Consider the following 23737-nt stretch of genomic DNA (forward strand, 5'->3'; position numbering starts at 1 on the left):
TAGCATTGGGTTTATGCCAAATGTGTCACAATAATTTATTGGTTCATTCATAATTGATTTCTCTCTGTTTATACAAAACACCAACTAGAAAAAACAATCTAAGCTAATAAATAACTCTTGACGAGTTATATTACATTCCTTTATGAGGTGTCCTGGTAAATTGCAATATTCAAATATATTTTAGATATATTATGTTGTTGAATGTGAATATTTCACTTCCTCATTAACTTTGAGAAGGATGAGGCCGCACAACTCTCAGCCACGATGCAAACATTTATCAAAAGGTACAGGAAACCAATGTTTCGACAATACAGTCTTCCTCAGGGTTTAGTCTTCCTCATTAGTGACACGATAGAACTAGAAGTACATTTTAAATGAAAATTCAATTGTGAAGTGTTTATTTACCTGTCCATGGTCGATAGAGGGTCACGGAATCTCTGGGTTTGTCCAAATCCAACCTGAGAATTCTCTCAATGGAAAAAACAGTTGTACTCATTCTGTCTAGTCCACCGTCCACTAACACTGACAAAGACTGACAGATCTGAGATCAGTTATTTCTACTTGTAGTCTCCAATTGAGATAAAAATGTCTTGTTCCTGAAGCAGCAAACATATAAAAAAGAGAGAACATTTAAAAACATGAATGTCTAACTACATATCAGATAGGTCTAAAACATCATATCTCAAAAAATGACATGACATTTTTAACGTGACGTGTTTCTTCTCTGTCCTTCCGTCGCCTTCTCTTTCTCTGTCTCTGTACTCTGTCTTTCTGGGCTGTCTCTTAAATAAGGACCAGAGGAGAGAGAAGTAGAGTTTCCATCTGAATGGAGGAACACTCCCCATGGTGAAACACAAAATAGAACAGGTAGGAGTCAATTAACACAAATAATAGACTAAACCTCTGAGAGGGTGTGTGTGTGTGTGTGTGTGTGTGTGTGTGTGTGTGTGTGTGTGTGTGTGTGTGTGTGTGTGTGTGTGTGTGTGTGTGTGTGAATTTAAAACCATATCTCACAGCTACACGACGGCTCTCTTAATCCAAACTAAGAGCATACAAACAAAAAAAAACAGGTCCAACCAAACATGTTATGTTAAAGTTACACTTCAACAACCAGTCAATCAGTCAGTCAACTAGTCAGGCAGCCAGGAAAGAAATATGTTTTGATATAGATGGCAAAAAGAAGAAATATAAGGGAGAAAATAAATACATAGATTTATTTATGGGCAGTTTTTGTTTTGTGTATTACAAGATAAATGAGGGAAAAAAAACATTTGTATGAGGCCAGTCAGTCAGATAATTAGATATTTACCTCTGCTCATTCACAACCTATAATAATAATAATAATTGCGATAATCCAGTCAAATCCTGTAGGCTAATACTATTATGCTAATCTCCCAATTTCCCCAGTTGACTGACGGTTGTCATGCATATGGAGGTCCAGTGGATTGTGTTGCGGGGAAAACAAAAGCTAGGAAGGGAATGGAGGCCCAGTGGTTGGAGCCACATGATGGGGTACAATGGTAGAACGGCAGGGGACAGTTTGTTCCCATTAAAACCAGATTAACACCCAATTTAAGGTCTATAGAGGGCTTAAAACCAACAGCACACTTGTTTATTCAGCTCTGAAAAGGATGGAGGGATGGATGGAATGTTGATGGAGTTGAGGTGAGTACTTACAAAACTTCCTCTCTCAAGCCTAACATAACAGTACTGTACTAATAATGCTACACCTCAATGTATGCATGCATGGATGGATGTGTTTGTGTTGTATGGTTCTGTTTAATGCATGAATTTGTGTATTTGTGTTATGGCCCCCCTCGAAAACAAGATGATGCATCTCATGGGGGTTTTCCTTCTATTAAAGGTGCATTATTTATTATTACTACTAGCAGCATCACTACCTCATAAATTAATAAAGAAAGACCCATGGACACCCTTTTGTGTTATGCGTTTTATTGATAATTGAAAAGCAGGTTTTTCCTTTTTTTATTCATGACACTATAATGAGAACCACTGGCAAATATTTACAACTTAACATAATTATTCATGTTTACCCGTCACCTGCTGCAGCTCACCCCTGCAACTCATTACATCACCATCAACCAAAATCAAATCACCTCTTCCCCTCATTAAATTACTATCACCCAGCCAATGTACCCCTTCACCTCAACGATCAACAAAAATATTAGATAAATTAAAGACTATATAATCTTCTGCTATCTTGATTTTGACTCTGACCAGGTACACTTCTCAGCTGATAGTTAATAAGAGGTGATCTATTTAATGTAAACACAGTATATACTCACAGAAACACTGCTGCCAAACAAAAGACAAACAGTAACTACTTTGATGTGTATTTTTAAGGTCACAGGCCACATGACTAGTGTTTAATGGTCACACAAATGACTATACCATTAAATATTGTTTGTCTCAGTGGGAGTTTGTCTCTAGTAGCACCAATGGTGTTGCAGCAATAAGGCGGGACATAGAGTGCTAGCAAGTGATTGGTGAGACCTCAGTGAGTGGCACATGTTGACAGAAGACATCAAAAATGAACCATCAAACTCATTTCAAAATGACAGTAACATTTTAAAGGAACCTGTAACAGACTTCTCCAGGATGACTTGCAATGAGTGAGCAGGTAGCATTTCAGTGCCTTGCTCGTGGACATTTTAGCATGACTCGTGCAAGTGGGAACTGAACCTGGGACTTTGTTACTGGGAAGTGTGCAGCAATACCAGATATGTTCAAATGGACAGTGGCTTCATACAGTTCAGACTTTAGTTTACAAAGCACAATATCACACACATGCAGTCACTTTCACACAGAAACAGAGCAGTCTGCCCTCGGCTGGATAAAGAGGGCACTGCTAAATGTTGGGTGGTAATTTGTTTATCACACTACCCAAAGCCTTACATATTCACTAACAGTATAAATGGCATTTGATCAACACTTTGGGAAATATACATTGCCATCAACTGGAACATAGTTTATATCAGTTTTAGCAGCATTGTTGTTACTTCACTTCAGGAGACTTCATGTATACTAGAAAGGGGCACTTCGCAGTTTTATGGTTCACAGAATGGCCGCGTAACGGTGATGGAGGAAGCCAGCAGCAGTTGTCTTCAACCACCTACCTCCCCACACTGTCGGGGAATATATCATTTTGGTCACTGGGGCAACTTAACTCATTCACACAATTGCAGTTTTACAGTACAGTTGGCCACCATGAGCAGCCCAGTACAACCACAGTCTTCTACTGTTTGCCACTGGGAGCTCCATGTTGATGTGTCCATGAGCAAGACACTGAACCCCCGACTGCTCCTGATGAGCAGATTGGCACCTCGCATGGTTTGTCTCTACCATCAGTGGTGAGCGGGAATTTGTGAACGTAACACACATTTTAAAGCATTTTGGATAAAAGGTGAAATGCAGACCAGTTACCATTCTTTTCGTTTGCTACTGGGAGCTGCCCAGTACAACCACAAACCGATACGGTTTGCTACTGGGAATGGCCCAGTACAACCCAAATTCTTTACCGTTGGCTATTATTGGGAGCTGGCCAGTACAACCAACCACAAACATCTACTATTGGCCACAGAGCAGCTTGCTGAGTATAAGTTGTTGCTCAAGGGCATCTCATCAGGGGGTAAACGAGGCGCTCAGCCCCCCAACCGATCCAGTGGATCTACAGATGTGACACCCTGCCGCTGCTGCTCACAACAATCACATCTTTCTCAGAAACTCTAAATGCCTGTTTTTCCTTCTAGTCTCTCTGGGGACTTGTTGTGTAAAGGTGGAGGAAGATGATGTGATTAACGGATGTTTTCAGACAAATCCAAAGTTTAAATTAGAAGTAAATCAAGTTGAACTTTTCACTTGCTGCTTTTAAAAGTATAGACAATTACACACGGCATATTTTTGTTCCTTTCATGTAACATTAACCTGGGATTAAATATCAGAATAATCACCATGAAGTACAGAAATTATGAAGTGAATAAACAATGAAAAATGTATTACAGTTAGCTCGAGTCTAGTTAATCAAAAAGCCTGGTAAGTAACAATAATCACCGACTGCTCTGGAAGAACTGAAAGGATAACAGTTATCCTGCCCTACTTACAAACTTTAAATATTAGTGGCAACACTCTGAAACTGAGCTAGGATCTGCATGTCCTCCAAAAGACAAACAAGAGAAATGGCTTTCCCATTTGTTTTAAAGGTCAGCGGTCATGGCTATGGTCTAGATTTAATCTCAACAAAATATAAATGTTACTAAACATAATGCTAACTAACTGACTGTCCTATAGACATAAACAGCACAACGTGTCTGAGTAGTGAATCACCAAAAGTATTGTTGGTACATAACAGCACTACAGTTAGCCGGTAAATGAACAGAGCACTAACAGCTACAGCTAACTTGCGAATGTGGAATGAACAGAGTGCTAGCAGCAGGTTTCAGTCAGACTACTTTGAAATGTAGTCAGTCTACATTACAAAACTTTAACTTTACAAATTACATGGCAATTTTTGTAATAAAAAAAAAATCCCTTAGATTACAATATATATATTTTTTTGATCTAATCTGAATACTTTTGGATTACTGCAACCTGTCTTCTGTCTGTCAGTCTGTCTGTCTAGCAGAGGGGGGGGGGGGGGGGGTGTGTGAGGGGTCAGAAGCTGAGGTGTGGACGTAACGGTAGGGGTCTGGAATGAGAAAGGGGACCCAGGTTGTCCTGCTGAGCTCTCGGGGGGGAGCTTGTAAGCTATTTCTTCGACAATGTAACAGATCTAATAAAATCTTTTTCCGGTTGTAATCTGGGCTAATGATAATGACTTATTGTTTACCGGTGAATGAACAGAGAGCGCTAGTAGCTGCAGCTAACTGGTGAATATAATGTGTAACATAGCGAGCATAACCGTAACTGTGATTCATGAAGTAATGGATGGATGGATGTTGTTTTCATGTCTTCCTCCCGTCACTAATGTTGCCTCCATGACTGTCTATCTGCCTGGCCCTTCTCTCCACTATCCTGTGCATTCACTGATGCCAATATTGTAAACTCTCTCTTCCCCTACCTCACTAAAATTATCTCCATCATCTGTCCGCTCCCTTCTGTCCTGTCCGTTTACTGACGCTAATATTGAAAATAAGAGTACAAGCATCAGACATTTCCCAGATGCGTGTGTACCACCTACACACTATCGCTTCATATCCAATAACCAACAATGTCCTCCATGTGTAAGCCTAATATTATATAATTACTCACAAAGTGTCCCAGTATATCTCAGTGTCCCAATATATCTGAATCTGTGTAATGCTATGCCTATACTGTTCAATAATTCCTTATTGCTGTCCTACAAAGACAAATAGCAAGAACTATTTAAAGAATCTGTGTAAGGTCACTGGTCATGACTTGGGGTTAGCTTTGATATCTACAGTAATTCAACAATGTATGTTAATAAATGATAAATGTTTGACCTTCGTGTTTGTCACTGTAGGACAGAGAATGCTGTTTGTTTCTGCAGGACATGAGTCAGTAATAAAATACAGAATGTACAGCAAAGGCAGCGAGAGAACAGATCCTTCAGGGGAAGTTGAAATAATGTTTTAACCGTTCATGTGTCTCCCTTCCTCCATTTTCAAGGGAGGTGCGTTTGTCATTTCCTACATTTTCAGGTCATAGGGATCCAACTTGCTGGCACATCTGTCTCCCCATCAAGAGTCCTTTACAGAGAGAGTGCTTCTTTTTCTCGTGACTTTTTTTTTGCTACTCTCTTGACAGTAAGGCATAGAAAAATAAAACGAAATAAAACTCCACCCAGCTGGGTGGTCATAAGCTAACGAGCATGCATCTCTTCATTAAGCCTCTGACTCGCCCTTCTTCTTTCCTTCCTCTCCGGGGTCGCTGTCCTCCGATTGGCTATTGCTGAGCACCAAGAACTGTCCATCGTTGGTGGTGGGGTTGGCAGGTGTTCGGCTGGAGCTGGAGGCAGCAATCAGACGACTCTGTTCCTCCAGGTCCTTTAACATAAAACACAAAATAAAACAAACACTCAACTTACATTGACGTTCGGATGTTAATTGAAAAGTTTGGACGTTCACTTATTTATTTATTGTCTAGCGCATCGCATGACTACTAGCGCATGGGTACTTTCTACCCATCCGTTTTAGAGAGGATACAGAAAAGGTCTGTGTGCATGTACATGTATATTTGTTGTTCGAAGATTCCACCAAACATTCAAACCCTAAAAGAAGACTTACTCTAAACACAGTCTAATTTACACTGAGCCTTTACCATACAACACAGGATAAATGCTCAGTTTACTTAGCATCACATTTTGAATCAACAACAGCGGGTCCTGGAATGGGATTAGGGTTAATTTGAAGGTCAAAATGTCACCTTCTCTATCTGTTTCTGTTTGCTGAGTTCCTCCTGCTGTCTCTCCATGGCTAGATCCTCCTCTTTTCTCTTTTCCACAGACTTACGATCCTACACGCACGCGTACACACACACACACACACACACACACACACACACACACACACACACACACACACACACACACACACACACACACACACACACACACACACACACACACACACACACACACACACACACACACACACACACACGCGCACACAGATTATCCAGTTCTTAGTGTACATCAGTAAATTATATATATTTAATATATATTGGATTTGATAAGAATAACAGTGTCTTACCATCTCAGAGTGGAAGGCTATCTGTTTGGCCAACCCCACACTGTCACAGATCTGACACAAAACAAACAAGTTAAATAAATACTGACAACATAAAATGCTATACGTTGAAAGTGTGTCTGTCATTGCTAGGTAAACAAAAGGCTTTTTATAATATTGACATCACAGTGATTTAATCATCTCGCAAATCATTAATATACAGTAGTTCCAGAAATAAAATTAGGCCATATAAAAATAAGAAACGGTAATAAAAATCATTGTCAAATGTATTTTCGTTGCTTATTATGAGCTGATGTAAACATGACCAAGGTTACCGCTAAGCATTGTTTGGCCAGCCACCATGACTGGTAAGATTCTATTTATTCAGCCAAATGTTAATTTAATCGGCCATAATGTAATAAACATCACATGCGTGTTTGCAGATATGTATGTCCGTGTGCAGTGAACCACCCAACTTATCCTACCTTCTCTCCATCGTTGTTGGACTCAAAGACATAGCAGATGGCCCTCTGGTCGCCCCGCCCACCTGAGGGCTGCAGCACGAAACCAAACAAACGCTTATTCTCCTGATGGGACGCACAGAGAACCACACTGGAGAGAGGGAACTGCAAAGAGAGAGAGAGATTAAACAGTGAGGATGACTAGATGTGTGCATATAGTTACGTTATGTGACTACATGTACAGTACAGTATGTGTCAGGAAGTACAAAGACAGTGTCTGTATTAGCAGTGTGTGTGTGTGTGTGTGTGTGTGTGTGTGTGTGTGTGTGTGTGTGTGTGTGTGTGTGTGTGTGTGTGTGTGTGTGTGTGTGTGTGTGTGTGCGTGTGTCAGGCAGACAAAAAGGGAGAGAGATGGAGAGAGAGAGAGAGAGAAAGAGTGAGAGAGAAGGATAGGTTGAGAAATTGAGAGGGAGAAATAAAGAGCAAGAGAGTAGGCGAGAGCGAGAAAAAGAGAGACACACATACCCTGAGTCTGGTAACTTGTGTCTGAGGATCAATAAGTCTGAAAGACACAAAACATATAAATATTATGAATACGTCATTAGACATATAATAGACACCACTGTTAAACATCACAACACACACCACACACTGACTTCAGACAGTCGCAGGTGACCAGCAGGTGGGACTCTGTCATCTTGAAGACATTGTGAATGGCCCTGGCCGCCAGGATCTGTCGCATCGTCTCATAGATGATTGACGGCTCTTCCGGCCAATCAGCAGACCTCTTCACCTCCACAGAACCCAGGAAACGAACGATGAACAACTGGTGAAGGATAGAGTCTGGAGGAGAGGACAGTAGAGATGATGATGTCATTATAGTCGAACATCTTGAGAAATTGTCAAAATAAATTACATATTTTTTTATTTTTAAGAACCGCGAAAACAGAAGATCTACAGGCTCACAAAGCATTGTGATGCAATGCGTTATGAGCTTGTGGATCAGCAATTTTTGCAATTCATCATAAGACAATGTATATACATTCTAGGGCTTGTGGTAGTTAAAAGGACCAACAGACGGGTAGACAGACAGACTAACAGACAGATAGGTACCTTCATTGTCTTCTGGAGGTGTATCACCAGACTCTCCAAATGGATTACTCCTCCTGATAAAACAGATTCGAATAGAATGGAATACAAAAGAATAGAACATAATAGCACATCAAATAATTAATATAAGGACTATCGTCAGGTACGTCTCACCTCCCAGTAAGTAGGAGGAATCCAAGCGGGCGCTTGGTATGTAAGATTCCCTATCTTACATACGTATGGGGTTATACAGGCTTGTGCAAAAGGCTAGAATGTAGATCAGTGGTTCTCAAAAGTGGGGTTCGGGGTCCTTGAGCGGGTTCCAGGGGGTCCCCAGCTAAATGATAGATAGTTAGGAACCAAATGGACCCTTATGTGTCTCTAACTCAGAGTGTGTACTACAAATAGAACTAAATGGACCCATAACTCGCAGAGTTAAATTAACAGATTAATTCATTAATAACTGATTTTACAGTGTAGATTGGGCTTCCACAGATAAAAAATGCCATCAAATGGGGGTCCATGGCCTCATGCTTATCAAACTGAGGGTCCTTGAAATCTTCTCTTATGGGTCCCTGGCATATCTTTTCAAATGAGGGTCCACGGGCTAATGTGTATCAATTTGGGGGTCCTTGGCATGAAAAAGTTTGAGAACCACTGACTTAGATAGCATGTTATGTAGACAGATGCCAGGTCATTGTTGACCTGGCATCCTATAGTGTGTGTTTCAATGTACAAGCTGATGATAGGTTCTTGGTTTACTTTTTTATTAGTTTATTATTAGATTCTTATGTATTACTTTATTGTTAGCGACGATATATTATTTTGGACCAAAGTAGTGAACATACCGACCGACTAACATAGCCCTCCTCAGAGCCCCACCGCTAGCAGGGCTAAAAACACAAAGTCAAATTATCCCATTTAAAAAGTCTCATTTAAAGTGGAGTTGAGTGTGTGTGTGTGTACGTGTATGTGTATTTGTGTACTATACCTCTGTGTGTTTGTGTTATTGCTGTGTGTGTGTGTGTGTGTGTGTGTGTGTGTGTGTGTGTGTGTGTGTGTGTGTGTGTGTGTGTGTGTGTGTGTGTGCGCGCAGTACTGCAGTGCATACCTCTGTGTGTTGGTATTCTTGCTGTGTGTGAGCTCTTCACTGACAGGGGAGATGATGTCAAACTGAATGGGCGTGTCCGGGTCAACCAGAGCCTCCAATGAGAGAGCAGAGAGGGCAGGAGATGGCTCCGAGCCAGAACTCACACTGCTAGTGCGGCCGGATCGCCCTTTACTGAGAGAGAAATATTAGAGACTAATTATTGTTGGGATATTGCAAGTGGGCCCCCTAATAATTGGAAAAAACACTAAGATTTGATATATAACATTAATATAGAAAACACACACACACACACACACACACACACACACACACACACACACACACACACAGAGTACGTACCTAGCAGGTCTCATGCTCTCGTGTCTCTGTTGGAAGGATGGTGATGGTGTCACAGCCTCCAAAGCTGATTGGTTCACCCTGGCTGCTAGCTCCTGACAATTGAAACGTCATTCACTGGATGAAAATCATATAAGCCCATTTTTAACTTATTTCATTTAAACTGACCTCGTGTTACAGACAAACTAAATACATTGAATTATTTTTTTGGGGGATCACAGTTCGATTTCAAATTGATTCTTCAGTTCATCAAATTTCGATTATCGATTTGATAGATAAATGGCTATTTCAATTAGGCTCTCCTATTTGATTGCAGTTAAACAGCTGAATATAGTACATAGAGAATAAAGATATTAAACAATGAGAATTGTTTAAAAGAATATTTGTGTTTAAAATAGAATATCACATATTTCATAAAGGTATCTACAGATATAAATGGAATCATTTAACTGGAAGGATAGTGGACAAATGTTTCTGTGGATAAGTGGATATAGATATTTTAGAAAACCCCACATTACAGTGAAAATAGGCTCTTCACCTACTAATTGGATTCAGATTATCTTCATTCCTTCTGGTCATGTACAAAATTAAAAACGGGGAAAGACTCGGTTCTCGGTTTATATTTTTGGAAAATCTATAGAATTTTTTTAATAAAAAGGGAAAAAAAGAATTGTAGGAAATGCAAAAAGAAAGAAAGGATATTTAGTCGCGACCCATAAAAAAGGGGTTCGCAACCCCAAAATGGGTCCCGACCAGGTGTTTGTGAAACACTGTTAAAACCGTACAGACCTCAGCATTTTCACTCAGGTAGATTCTTTTGGAGATGTTGTTGATGGTGGCGATCCACTGGAACACATGCAAACACACACAATCAAATAACAGCAGAAAAAAATATCATCCGTTATTATTCCTTCTAAATTAAGCAGATCGGCTAGTTTGTTACATTAAATGGTTTGTTATACTCACACTATACTCAAACAAAATGTGTCATGCACAGTATGTTACGTATGTAATAATGTGTATAATGTATTATTAGTGATGGTCACCTCCTCACAGTCTCTCCTGCTCTCTGCCTGCAGCGTGACCACTCTGGAAACACAACAACACACCGTTTACTACATCACTGGTTCTCAAATCCTTTTCGTGCCAAGGACCCCCAAATTGATATACATTTGGCCGCGGACCATCATCTGAACACCTGGGGGTTCCCGCCCCGGACCCCACTTTGAAAACCAATGTACTACATGATCATGGAATCGTGTTAAACACTACTGTGGTGTATTACTGTAGGTACACATTATATCATATTTTAGAACTAAGGTTTTTGAACACAAACCTTCTCTCATGGAGGTTCCTATTAGACATTTTCAGATGGGGGTACATTATCCAAATGTATTATAAATATCTCAATTTGGGTTAGGGTTAGTCTTGTCTCTTGACATGAAAATGTTAAGAGTTAATGTTAATGTTAAACAGATTGGTAAACAATATTATATACACACACTATACATACTGTACTCATTACAGTATATGACTATAAAAGCCGTTTTACTTTTTGCCGTCGAAGGAAGTGATCTGGAAGCAGAAGCGCCGGTCATCGGAGTCCACCGCCATGACGGAAGAGTTATCGATGTCCATAACCAAGCCCCCCGCCACCTCCCCCCTCCCCTGACTCATCAGGTTACCACCCTGGGTGAAGAAGTACTGACGCTCCCATGAGGACGACACCAGGCCGGTCTTACTGGCACACGTAAGAAAGGAGGGAGAGAGAGAGAGAAAGAGAGGGGGGGGGGGGGTGCAGTTGGAGAGAAAGATAAGTAGTTAGATTGGCACAGTCCGACAGAAAGACAGATTGAAAGGCAGAGGTAGTCAGACAGACAGACAAAAAACAGTCATAGGAAGAATTGAAGAATAGAATGGAATAAAATTGTGTGTGTGATTGATTGATTGATTGATTGATTGAATACTTTATTAGACAGAAATGTAAACAGCACGAGGTACAGTCAGACATTTAGGCTAAAAGGATAACACAAAAAAGGTCCTGGGGACTTGTTTCCATTGTGGTCCTATGTGTGCATGTATGGTGTGTGGTTATTACTTGCGTGTATAAAGATATCCTTGCTTCCTGGTTAGGTTGCGTGAGGCGGGGGAGTGGGCAGGGTCAGGGTCACATGGTACGTAGAGCGGGTCACATGACCTCTCCAGGTCCTGGATGGTCTGGTGCATGGAGCTCACCTCAGACTCCATCTCTCTACGCACACTACACAAAACACACACGACAAGTTGATGTCAATAGAGAACAGATGGATAACTTTCTAGTTATTGGCTCCATTCATTCCTAGCCGATTACTCAGCTCTACCAACCGCTGTGTTAGGGTTGTGTAAAGGTTGACGATGGTAACAACCATTCTTGACTGAAACCTTAAAACCTTATAGGTCTCATATGATCAAAATGCAAATTGTCTGTGTTTTTCATTGCTTTTTGTACTCAGGGAGGGGGCTGATTAAACACTGTGAATATGGGATATTTCTTACTATGTTTTTCCACATCGATACGGGCTGACCAATCATTGTTAAGCTGCCCAGAAACAACGTTAACAGAATTGAAGCTGTGCCACAGCAGTGTAGAACTCAATTGAAGTTGAAGATAAAATTGAAGCTACAGTATCTAGTGAGTTCATACTGTTGAGGAAAGCTTGAGTAAAATTATTTGACTGTCTGCAACACGGCAATACAATTTTACTTGAGTTAACGTATTTTTGTATTTCAAATTTTACATAATTTTCCTGACGCAACTCCCTGATTTGTTTGCCCTCAAATGGGTTTCAGACAATATCCTGCCTTCCAACCAGCTGTTCTGAAGATGCATGCTGAAGGTTTTACTTACTTTTGAACACTCGTTCCTATTGTTCCCAGGAAGTCCTCCCACTGCTGAGTCAGATTCTCTGAACCCAACTTAAAAAAACTGATCTGAGACAGAAAAAGACAGATCAAGAGAAAGAGGGAGGGGTGGAGGGAAGACGGATGGAGAGAGAAAGAGAAAATGATTTCCACGGAAACCACATCAAAATATGTGTATGTTCTTGTGTACCTGGGGATGTATGTGTGTATGTGTGTGTGTGTGTGTGTGTGTGTGTGTGTGTGTGTGTGTGTGTGTGTGTGTGTGTGTGTGTGTGTGTGTGTGTGTGTGTGTGTGTGTGTGTGTGTGTGTGTGTGTGCGCGTGCGTGTGTGTGCGTGTACCTGAGCCTGCATGTATCCCAGAAGAGGTTCTAGCAGACATATCTTCTTCTTGTACTGCAGTGTGTTGAGGGAGCAGCAGTAATGCATCATGGTCTGATGCTGCTTCTTACGAGACGTGTACACATCCTCTATCACCTCAGCCTTGACCTACACAAACACACATAACATATTATTTTAACAATTCTGCATGGTAGAATATGTTAATACAATAATTATAAGTAGCAAATGGGCGCGTAAACTGTAACTTTTCATCATCATTCACTTTTAATACCAAAAATAGCAGATGTACACGCTCACAACGCATCCATTAAGTGTGGATGCTGCCCAAACTTTAATACATATGGCCCCAGTAGCCAACATCCATGCCCCAGCTATGAGATGTTGCAACTTTAAGTTAGAAAGACTTTATCTAGGGCCTAGGCTCTATATCCCCACAACGCACGCACACACAGACACAATCTATTTCTTACCTTGTCATTGTCTCTCTTTTTGGACAGCCGGCTGTATCTGTTGATGGCCATGTCATGATCTACAGACAGACAGAAGGAGAGACAGAACAGGTAGATACACTGAGAAATCTGAAGTTGTAATTCAACGTAAACACAGAACTTTTACAGCATATGCAGTGATATGGTGTGTACAGTGTGTGTGTGTGTGTGTGTGTGTGTGTGTGTGTGTGTGTGTGTGTGTGTGTGTGTGTGTGTGTGCGTGCGTGCGTGCGTGCGTGCGTGCGTGCGTGCGTGCGTGCGTGCGTGCGTGCGTGCGTGCGTGCGTGCGTGCGTGCGTGCGTGCGTGCGTGTGTGTTTAGTTGGTAACTCACCATCGCTGGCTATCTGGAATACTTCCTTTAAAGTCAAAATCTCTGGAGAGGTAGTGAGAAACAGAGACAGATGGGGGAAACATTATGAATTTCATAGTCAGGACAATTCATCAACCACGTTGCCTCCTTTGTTTCAACCTTTAAAAATCCTCTCTCTTCTTTAACCTCTAATATTCACAAGCAGTTAGGTAATTTTGTGCTTCAGAGCTTAATGGACATGGCTGGTGTAATGTACCGTACGTTTACTCTAAGGATGTCAGTCAGTTCATTCACCATGTTGGTCCCAAACAACATAGCTTGAAAACGTTGGTTTAGTCTGGTGGTTTTGTCCGAAAATCATTCACTTTTTCAAAAAAGTATGAAACTTGGTACACTTGTACATTTTGGGGCCTTGAACATTTTCAGATATGGAGCCATCACAAAAACACCATTGAAATGCTGGCCATTTTACTTTCCACCATAAACAAATCATGTATTTTGCATCATATCTCCTAAACCAAACATGATAATACAGAATATGTGACGGGTCTACACCTACGTTTTGATGGTCAAGGATTACAGTGATACCATATCAAACAGAGGTTCTCAAGCTATGGATTATGAGTATGACCCCAAATGGAGTCGTGGGAAGGTGACGGTGGGAAAATAAAGTAAAAAAAACTTTGCAAAACATTATGTGAATACATTTTTTATTAAGGTTCTGGCAAGTTGCAACAGATATAGGCTATATACTGTACTGTATGCTTATTCACAAATATGTACATAAACACTTTTCTGTCGCTTTTACACTATGTTAAGACACAATCAGCAGGGGTCACAGCATTGTAAATATACTGTAATTTCTATTACACAGTCCTATTCAAGTCATGTATGCTATATTTTTTAAATATGATTTATTCAAACTTTTAAATTCCACTATAAATCAAATGTGGGTGGGGTCACCAACACATTTCTCCCATAAAATGAGGTCCTGGAATAAAACAATGTGTTGAGATAAATAGTTAATGGTGAATTCAGTGATGTTGAAGGAAGGAAATCACACTATATATAGTAATGGGGTCAAGGGATATTCATTGGATGCTACAGTATGTTCGCAGGGTCCTACGTTCCCCAGCTTTATATAGTACATAATGGGAAAATAACAAAGGGTCCTATGTTCCCTGGCTCCTATATTTTCCAGCTCTACATGTGTGCTCTCCTACAGTAGGGTCCTATGTTACCTGCAGGTCCTAAATCACTGACCCTCTTCACAGCAATGCCGTTGATGTAAAGATAATTAATTCATTTGTATACAGCTTTTCTAAACCTGGTTACAAATAGCAATACAGAATACAGAGTAAGATCAAAAGCAGCATGATCATCATATGAGATAAAAACAACACAATACTGTAGGATAAAATAATAAGCTAAAGCCAAAATCACAAAAGATAGAAAAAGTTGTGATTTACAAGTTCACAACGGGTCGCATTGAGCGTGTAGATTTTTTGCTACCAGTCAACTTTTCTTTTCACCTGGTGTTTTCATCAGGGCGGGGGACAATTGTTTTAGCACTTAGCACACCTAGTGACTATACCTTTCAACAGAACAGAACATGATAAACATCTATGAAAGCACTCAAAACAAGTGTTTTTAACCGAGGTGAAAACCGGGACAATTTGGTAGTGAATGTTGAAAACATGAATGCCTTCGCTTGTTTCCAAGGTCCCATGTTCCATGGGTCCTATGCCCAGCTCTATATCGCACATGAGAAATATGTTCCCCAGCTCTCATATGACATGGGCTATTGTGGTAACATGTCCACATTCCACATCAATGGAGAGAAAGATTCTCAGAAATTGCCCTCCATTCATTCAAAAAGAGGGAACTTCTAGACTTATCTACTGTACCTATACAACCATTTATTAGCCAGGGATCCTTTTAACAGAATATGTAGCTGCGGAATATAGGAATGAACCTTGTTCTCAGATACTGTGATTTCCTTTTCTCAGCGTCAGTAAGTAAGAAAGTACGTCAGAGTGATATATCGCCTGTATCGACAGTATTTAATGCCCTAGACCATGGATTGCTGAGGTGGAGTGCAACACCTACCATCATTTCCCAGGACTTAATGTAAGTCTTAGTTACCCAAGCCATGCTACTCATATGCAAAGTCGGTGGTTCCTGGGATCAAACCCAGAACTGTATGGTCCAAAGCTGATTGCTTGAATTCACCATTAACTATGCACCTGAACAGTTTAAGATGTTGTAGATGGTATCATTGTAATCCTTGACCATCAAAACATAGGGGAAGACTACATTTGCCCACAACTTTGTGGAAGTGTCAGCAAATTATTTCAGAATGTAAACAAAGCAATGCGCATGCATGCGGTTGGATGTAGAAAAAAGACCACACCAGGCATGAAAATGTCATCTTAGGAAAAATTACGCCAGCCTTATTCTTTAATTTACAGATGGAGTGTGTGCGTGTGCGTGTGTGTGTGTTTCACTACCTTTCACGTCTCTCTCTATGAACTGGGTGATTGGAAACATCATAGCATCAGCCAACTGGGTGGACAACACAGCATGACAGGAACTTAACTAGAAAGAGAGAGAAAGAGACTGAGTACCATGTCATAAAGATGAATTATGAGTCAGTATATCATGTGAATGCCCAAAAGTGTGTGTGTGTGTGTGTGTGTGTGTGTGTGTGTGCGTGCGTGTGGGGCCTCACCTCGTCAATGACTTTGGCAAACTGCTGCAGGGTGGAGCTCATTACCTCATCATCGCCCCCCAGAGGAAAGCGCTGCAACAACACCAGACAGGCAACTATGAGTCTGTGCATTTCTACTGTATACTCTACTGTACAGACCCAATCAATACCTTCAGTGTGTTCCACAACAAACAATGTCCAGCTGGGTGGGAATAGTCCCCAGATGGGGACCGAGAGGGGGGTCACAAGGCGGTATAAAGGGTGGGTGGATGAGCCGGGGTTATTCCATAATGGCTAAAATGGCTTATTATACACTTTATGGATGTGTTTTTCCCCATTTTATCCCAATTTAGGCATTATGCCAATTCCTCCACTGGTTGGTCTTGGGGAGGGTGTAGCACTTTATTCTGCTCTATCTTATTCTATCCTGATCCAATCTATTCCATTTCAGCTGTGTTACGTTTTTTTTTATTGATTGAATACTTTATTAACAGTTTGCAAAAAAGGTACAGTGGTACAGATTTATACAAAAGGATGCTAAAAGCCCAGGGCTTATTTTCATTGAGGTCCTGTGTATTCAATTCATTGATACATTTAAAAGACAACAATGTACAATAATATGCAAAACATCATATATACGAGTAAAAATAAAAATAAAACATATATAAAAGAAAGGTTGAGGTTTAAATAAAGTCTTTATACAGATAACTTGACACTGACTGGATTACAGTTGCCTTAGAGTCTGTACCTGTTTGTCATATTCTTTCAGGAGTTTGGAGGTCAGATGGGTGGCAGCACTCAGCTCATTCTGAGAAATCACAAAAACAAAACAAAACATCATCAGCTGGAACCGAAAACACATTCACCTATGTGTATCATTACACATAGGGGTGTGTGTGTGTGTGTGTGTGTGTGTGTGTGTGTGTGTGTGTGTGTGTGTGTGTGTGTGTGTGTGTGTGTGCGCGTGCGTGCATACGAAGTATTATAATTTATAATAACATAATTTATAAGTGCTGGTCATAATGCATTATAAACTCAATGGAAGAGCACATTATAACTACCAGGTAACCTGTTACTTAAAGGTCAGGTCTATAATGCATTATAATGCAATTATAATGGTTCTTAACACTCGCTATTTTTTTTTACAATTATGCCTAACAACTTATAACAAAGACACTGTATAACTAGCTAAGTTAAGGTAGTTATGATGTGCTGTTCCAATGAGCTTATAATGCATTATGACCAGCACTTATAATACGTTATAAACATTGTTATAAGTTTTCATACATGATTATAAACATTTATCTATCATTTATGGTCCCATTATAGCTGATGGATCGAGTTCGCTTGGACACCCTTGGGACAAACCCTCAATAGGCCTTTAAGTTGAGTGTTTTAACCAAATGTTTTAATAAAAATGTACCTGTGCGTGGTAGATCCTCTGCATGGCCTCATACAGCTGTGTACAGTAGTTAGAGATGGCTGCAGTGTCCTCCTCAAACACACCCAACAGAGAACGAGTCTGCACACACACCCACACACATACACACAAATAAGAAAATAAGATACGTTGTGGTTATCTATCTGAGGTCAGTACAAAAAGAACCAAATGGAAAAGCGTTCTGTGCTTGTGGTCAGTAGTACTTTTATAATATCAAACTGAAGTGGTATCTGTTCCAACAGTGTCACAATGTGAATCATTGAGAGAGAATGTGACATGATTGTGTCGAGAGAGAGAGAGACAGAGAGAGAGAGAGACAGAGACAGAGACAGAGACAGAGACAGAGACAGAGACAGAGACAGAGACAGAGACAGAGACAGAGACAGAGAGAGAGTGAGTGTGTGTGTCTATAGTGGTTTGATGCGAGTCATTAGAGTCCCTTGTCCATAACTCATCATTCAGCAGATAGGTACACACCCGTCTTAAATTAGGTCGTAAATGTAGTGAATGTTGTGGTGTGTGGAACCTTGCTCTTGATGCAACAACCTGCTTACAAACTACAATGGCATACCTATGACTTGACCACGGAAAACCATTTTGGTGTTGGAATGCTGCAGGCTATGTACTTCTCAGATTTTGTTTGGCTTCTGAATGAACAGAAATGGAGGCGAGAGATGTCCTTGGGGAAAAAAAAGAAAAAACGTCTGGACACAAAGTGCCTTCAGGACGTAGTAGCAACATTTTACCCCCTGTGACCCAACACAGTGATGGACTCAGCAGCATTTTACCACTAACAGTAGCAGTGGAAAATCCTTTCGACTCCCGCTGATGAAAAACGTTACAGATATTGATCCTCATGTGAGTGAGAGACACATTCCTGAATCACAGACTGTTTCAGATTGTGCCACGTGGAAAGCGGCTCTGCAGTCACAAGGCCTTCTGGCAGTAGATTGCTAAAAGAGTTTTCCCCCGGACAATCAGACACTGAGCTAGCCAAAGTAACGCTTGAGAAACGCTAATATATATACTAATATAGTATTAGTATGTGGAGTCACATTGCCCTCTACTGGCAACACACACACACACACACACACACACACTATATTGTACATAAACATTACTTTTTGTGCTGCTCCAATTTCCGATGAACCAAACAGAAAGAATTTTCCACTCTAGTTTGTACATGATCACTGTGAACCTGGCTTGAAGCAAAGATGAGAACCATTCAAGGAAAACTGTTTATGTAAGAGCTGTGCTTTCCACCTATCTCCCTTGAGGTGTCTCTTTTTCCCCATTCCTGGAGAAAATAATGTCCACAAGTGGAAAAAGTCCATCACAAAGAGGACCCAGAGATGAGAGGATGTTCTTCTTGTGGCAGCTGAAGCAATTCAACCTGCTGCGGAAAATGATGGTCCAGTACTATATGGCCACCATGGAGTCCATCCTCATTGCATCCTCATCATCTGGTTCGCCGTCTCTATACTGATAAGGACAGGTGCAGACTGCTGTAGATCATTGGGGTCACCTGAGAGGGTCATGAGTGGCAACCTGTTGTCTCTCTCCAGAGGACATGCACCTCCTGGGCACCACCTCTTCCAAAAGCTAACTTTTGGCCAAAGGCCCCAGTCTTTCAGGACCACTTCCTCATGCTCCTTTAACGGTTGTTCCCCATGGCAGTGAGGCTCACAAGCAAGCCTGCTGTCCCAACTGTCAGCTGTCTGGGACTGGAACCACCCTCCACACCAGGTGGTGAATACATACGGCATAATGCTATTTGAATTTATACTGCTTCCCTCTGTGTGATATAATATGTTTAATCAATTATTCATGTATTGATGTATTCATTCATACAAGGGCATTGTGGAATGTATTATGCCAATACCCTCTGTGAGTGAGAGTACACTTTCAACAAGTGCAGTAATTAATATCTCATTATTTATCTTATCTACTGTACCTACGGTGCTATACCAGCTTCTACAGCCTATAGTGTACATTGTATACTGCCTATCATATATACATAGTGTCAAGCCTCTTCAGTCATGATCGCTTATCTTCATATTTTCAGTAAATAGTTGTAAATACTGTTTAATGCCTCACCTAGACAACTTCCTTGTGTGTGTTCATACATACAAGCAATAAATCTAACCGACATCCTGTTGAATACCTAGTGTTGAAACGGGTTGGGTCATCATTTCAGTTGCATTGCTCAATTAAATTAAAATCTTTTTTTCACTTGAAGTGCCTTGGATTTGTTTCCTTGTTGGTCTGCAGTTTATGCAATTTGGGAAACAAAGCAGCACCCCTTGGACTTTCTATTTATATTTATACCTAAGTTATCTATCTGTTCCACCAAAGTGCACCCGTCTAGAGAGCCATATGATCCATGCAGCGCTTCGTCCCTTTGTTCCAAGCAATAGAACTAATTCCAATTTGTAAAAATGTTCACATCACCGGGCTCAGTGAGGCTTTAGAGACTGGTAGTTTTTCCACTGAGCTAGATTTAGGCCTAACCAGACCCATAGAGGGAGAGAGTTACGACACACTTTGATCTCTCCTCAAATCGGGCCGCTATGGGCTATAATTCCAAACATTGGAACTTCCTCATTGAGATCGAGCATTTCCGCATTCCATTCTTACCATGGGAGTCTATGCTAGTGTCGTCACTCTCATATTAGATCACGCTGGGCCTAACACCAGAGCTAAACTAAACTGGGTGCGGAATCTTTACATCTGTATGTCTGTGTTGCACCATGGAATTTTTTACAGCTACACCAAGCCAAACCCGGTATAACTTTACAATACGTGGAATGTGTAGGCCTACTACTCTTAAAGGACTTCACTAGAAGGACACTCTTTTCAAGATAACAGTTACACAGAGAATTGATCCCCTAATCCTGCAAGTATTGGTGCTTTCCTCCACCCTTTCAGCTATACAGGGAATGGAACCAAACTTCTGCTGCAATACAAGTTCAAGTCACAATTATGATACAGAAAGGCCACCTGTCCACCTGGCATTCAGGCATTGACATATACATCCTGGGTAATCTGATTGTAATGAGACAATCTCAGGAGATTGGCCTGAATCCTGACCACATCCGTTGGTGTGTTTGCTTGGAATTCAATCTGGGAACCCATCTGCAAATTTAGAAAAAAACAAAAAAAATCCTTCGAATTTGCAGCTGCTGGCTGCTGAATCTGTCTTGAGAGATTAGCTTGGAATAAAAACCTTGTCGTAATGTGTCTATGGTACATGACTTGGTAACAGGACAGGTGGGCACCAAGGAAGAGTGGTCACGTCTGTGTTAAATTGCCATTTTTTTCCAAAATATTAAAAAATGTAATATTTGGAAGATGTTTTTAAGTAAAGTATACATGATTAGAACATGCTTAAACATGCAACATAAACAAGGATAAAATTAAGTCTGATAATGACGTACCGTGCATGTTCACATCATGTATACTTTACATTACATTACTTAAGAAAGTAATTCCATTTTAATTTAATTTAATTTAAATGTATTAAAAAAATACATTTTGGACAAAATAGCCAATTTTACTTCGAGGTGCCCAGATGTCCCTAGTGCCCACCTATCCTGTATCCCATGACGTCTCAGCACTGGTTTAAATGGACCCGTCCAGTTCCAGATCATGTACTGAACTGGATAGCCTAGCAGTTTGAACTTTGAAAAGACAAGGAAGAACAGAGCGGAGCGACTAGCCGTCCAAAGCTAAGGAAATAAACCGAGATAGATAGAGAGACCCTGCTGCAGGAGTTCTTTTTGTGCAAAAACACCAAGGTCCATGGCAAAAAAAATGAACAAATTACACTAAAAACCCTGAGTGTGATCTGTCGGCAGGTGACCAATGAAGACCCCCAGCGAATGACAACCAATTGGTTAATAAACATGTCTTGTCGACTGTGTTCACACTGTACTACTGACACTTTGTCATCTTCAGATACTCCGTCTGTCTGTCGGCAGATCATTAGCATTTGGCATCACTTTCCCTTGTTGGCAAACACTGAAGTGAAGGCTGATTTAGCAGGGCTAGCTAACGTGTGCTACACCGACAGTAGTGACCTATCTAAATCAGCCACTTACTGACTCTTGTACAAAAGTGACAGGGATGGCATAAGACCCGTTTGAGGTTCTACCTGTGTGCAGTCAAGTCATAGTAACTAGAGGTACACGTTACTCAGTTGAGGTCTCAGGTTCAAACCCCTGAAAAGGCACTAAATTAATATTATTGTATTCCCTAGACCAGTGGCTCTCAACCTTTTTAGGCAGCGACCCCCCAAAATGATCATTTTTGAACTGTGGACCCCCAACCCTGACAAGCACTTTGAATAGTAGGAGTTGAGGCATTCAATTTTGTTTGACTCGGTTCCACTGATAAATATTGTGAAAATAGCAGATCTGCAAGCTCGCAAGGCGTTGTGAACTTGTAGATCGGCTATTTTCACATTTTTCGCCTCTTTCTTATATTATTTGACAATTTGGCCAAAGTTGTTTGACCAGTTGCATTTTTTTCTTTTTAAAGAGTTATTAAAAAGGTCTAAAAAATCCTTAAATTGTCACTTCACTGTCATGTGGGCACCCCCTCAAAAAATCATCAGGTTGAGAACCACTGCCATAGACATAAAGTAGACATTTTCAATGAAAACATGAAAAAAAAAAAATCTAGCACTTTTCATACAACAATATATAAACTCTATGCCATGCTATGTATGCATGCTGTGTGATGCTCACTCCCTGCAGTAAGGCTGCATGCACAAAACCTACAACAAAAAATAAATACAACGTAATTGTACAGGTCACCAATGACGGTGTAACAGTTGATAGCTTTCTAGCCAGTCAGATAACACAGCCTCCCAACCGGGTTCCGTTCTCACCTGAGGGCTGTCATCTAGTGTCTCCTCTATCGGCAGCGTCTCTATCCCCGGCATGATGGCTGCTGCAATATCCTATCAATAACAGGTGGATAAAGTCGTTTCAGAAAAAGGACGATTGATGCGGGTTTAACGTCAACTCCCAGCCCAGTGTATTCAGATGATCAACCCACCACAACAACACCCCGAACACTGACCAGTGTTGCCAGATTGTGTGAGAGAAAGCAACTAGGTGGTCTATGAAAACAAGCCCAAAAGAAGCAACTTTAAACCCATATACGTTGGCTATTTGAAATAAAATGTGGAAGAATTTTGACAACACAATGTCATAATGTCATGCTCCCTGGCACAAAACATTTTCAGATGGGGGTTTAGGGATAAATAGGCTCCATTAATACATTCATTTAGGGGTCCATGACATGAAAATGTTTTATAACCACTGGTTTAAACAAGCTCAAATAACTTAAGCAGCTGCACTTAAGAAACAAGCCCAAAGTAAACGCAATCCAACAACCAATATTTACAAGCAATTTACCAGACAAACAAGCCCAAAGTCGCTTATAATAAGCGGCCATGGCAACACCAATTCCACTTCCGTATGTTCCAGCCCCAGGAAGATTGTGATTGGCGGAGGTGAACGTCTTCGGTGAATTCGATTGGCTTCTTGGATTAAAGTGCAACAGAAGACATTTTGGCTCAGCTGAAGGCTCGCCCTTTCATTGCACTTTGATACAGATAAGAGCCACAATGGCGACAGATGAGTCGTAGTTCATTTATTTGCGTAAGCAACTAATTAAACAAATAAATGCAGATGACTGGGCCCTCCCTCAGTTCTTTAATATACATTAATTTATATGGACATTTTAGGAAACTCATCAGTTGTCGTTGTTGTTATTTTTCTTTTAACTTTATTTATATAAAAACACTTACAAATGTTCACAACCTATACATTCTTGA

At 40.7% G+C, this 23737-nt stretch overlaps 1 protein-coding gene across 1 annotated transcript; it reads right to left on the minus strand.

Moving 5' to 3' along the window:
- Positions 1 to 1943: 1943 nt before the first annotated feature.
- Positions 1944 to 22962, minus strand: appl1 (adaptor protein, phosphotyrosine interaction, PH domain and leucine zipper containing 1). The gene is made up of 22 exons (XM_084062363.1): positions 22784 to 22962; positions 17875 to 17973; positions 17200 to 17259; positions 16473 to 16544; positions 16252 to 16339; positions 13763 to 13804; positions 13413 to 13471; positions 12943 to 13089; positions 12589 to 12671; positions 11800 to 11961; positions 11254 to 11442; positions 10748 to 10790; positions 10491 to 10547; positions 9705 to 9796; positions 9366 to 9536; positions 8279 to 8331; positions 7822 to 8008; positions 7691 to 7727; positions 7190 to 7330; positions 6729 to 6779; positions 6403 to 6492; positions 1944 to 6023 (listed from the first exon to the last, which is right to left on the minus strand). Exons 1-22 carry the CDS (start codon positions 22835 to 22837, stop codon positions 5862 to 5864), a joined length of 2139 nt encoding a protein of 712 aa, XP_083918489.1. The 5' UTR covers positions 22838 to 22962; the 3' UTR covers positions 1944 to 5861.
- Positions 22963 to 23737: the final 775 nt, after the last annotated feature.

Source organism: Gymnoscopelus microlampas (assembly GCF_963454915.1).
Source record: "Gymnoscopelus microlampas genome assembly, chromosome: 7".
In the NCBI taxonomy this organism is placed as follows: Eukaryota; Metazoa; Chordata; class Actinopteri; order Myctophiformes; family Myctophidae; genus Gymnoscopelus; species Gymnoscopelus microlampas.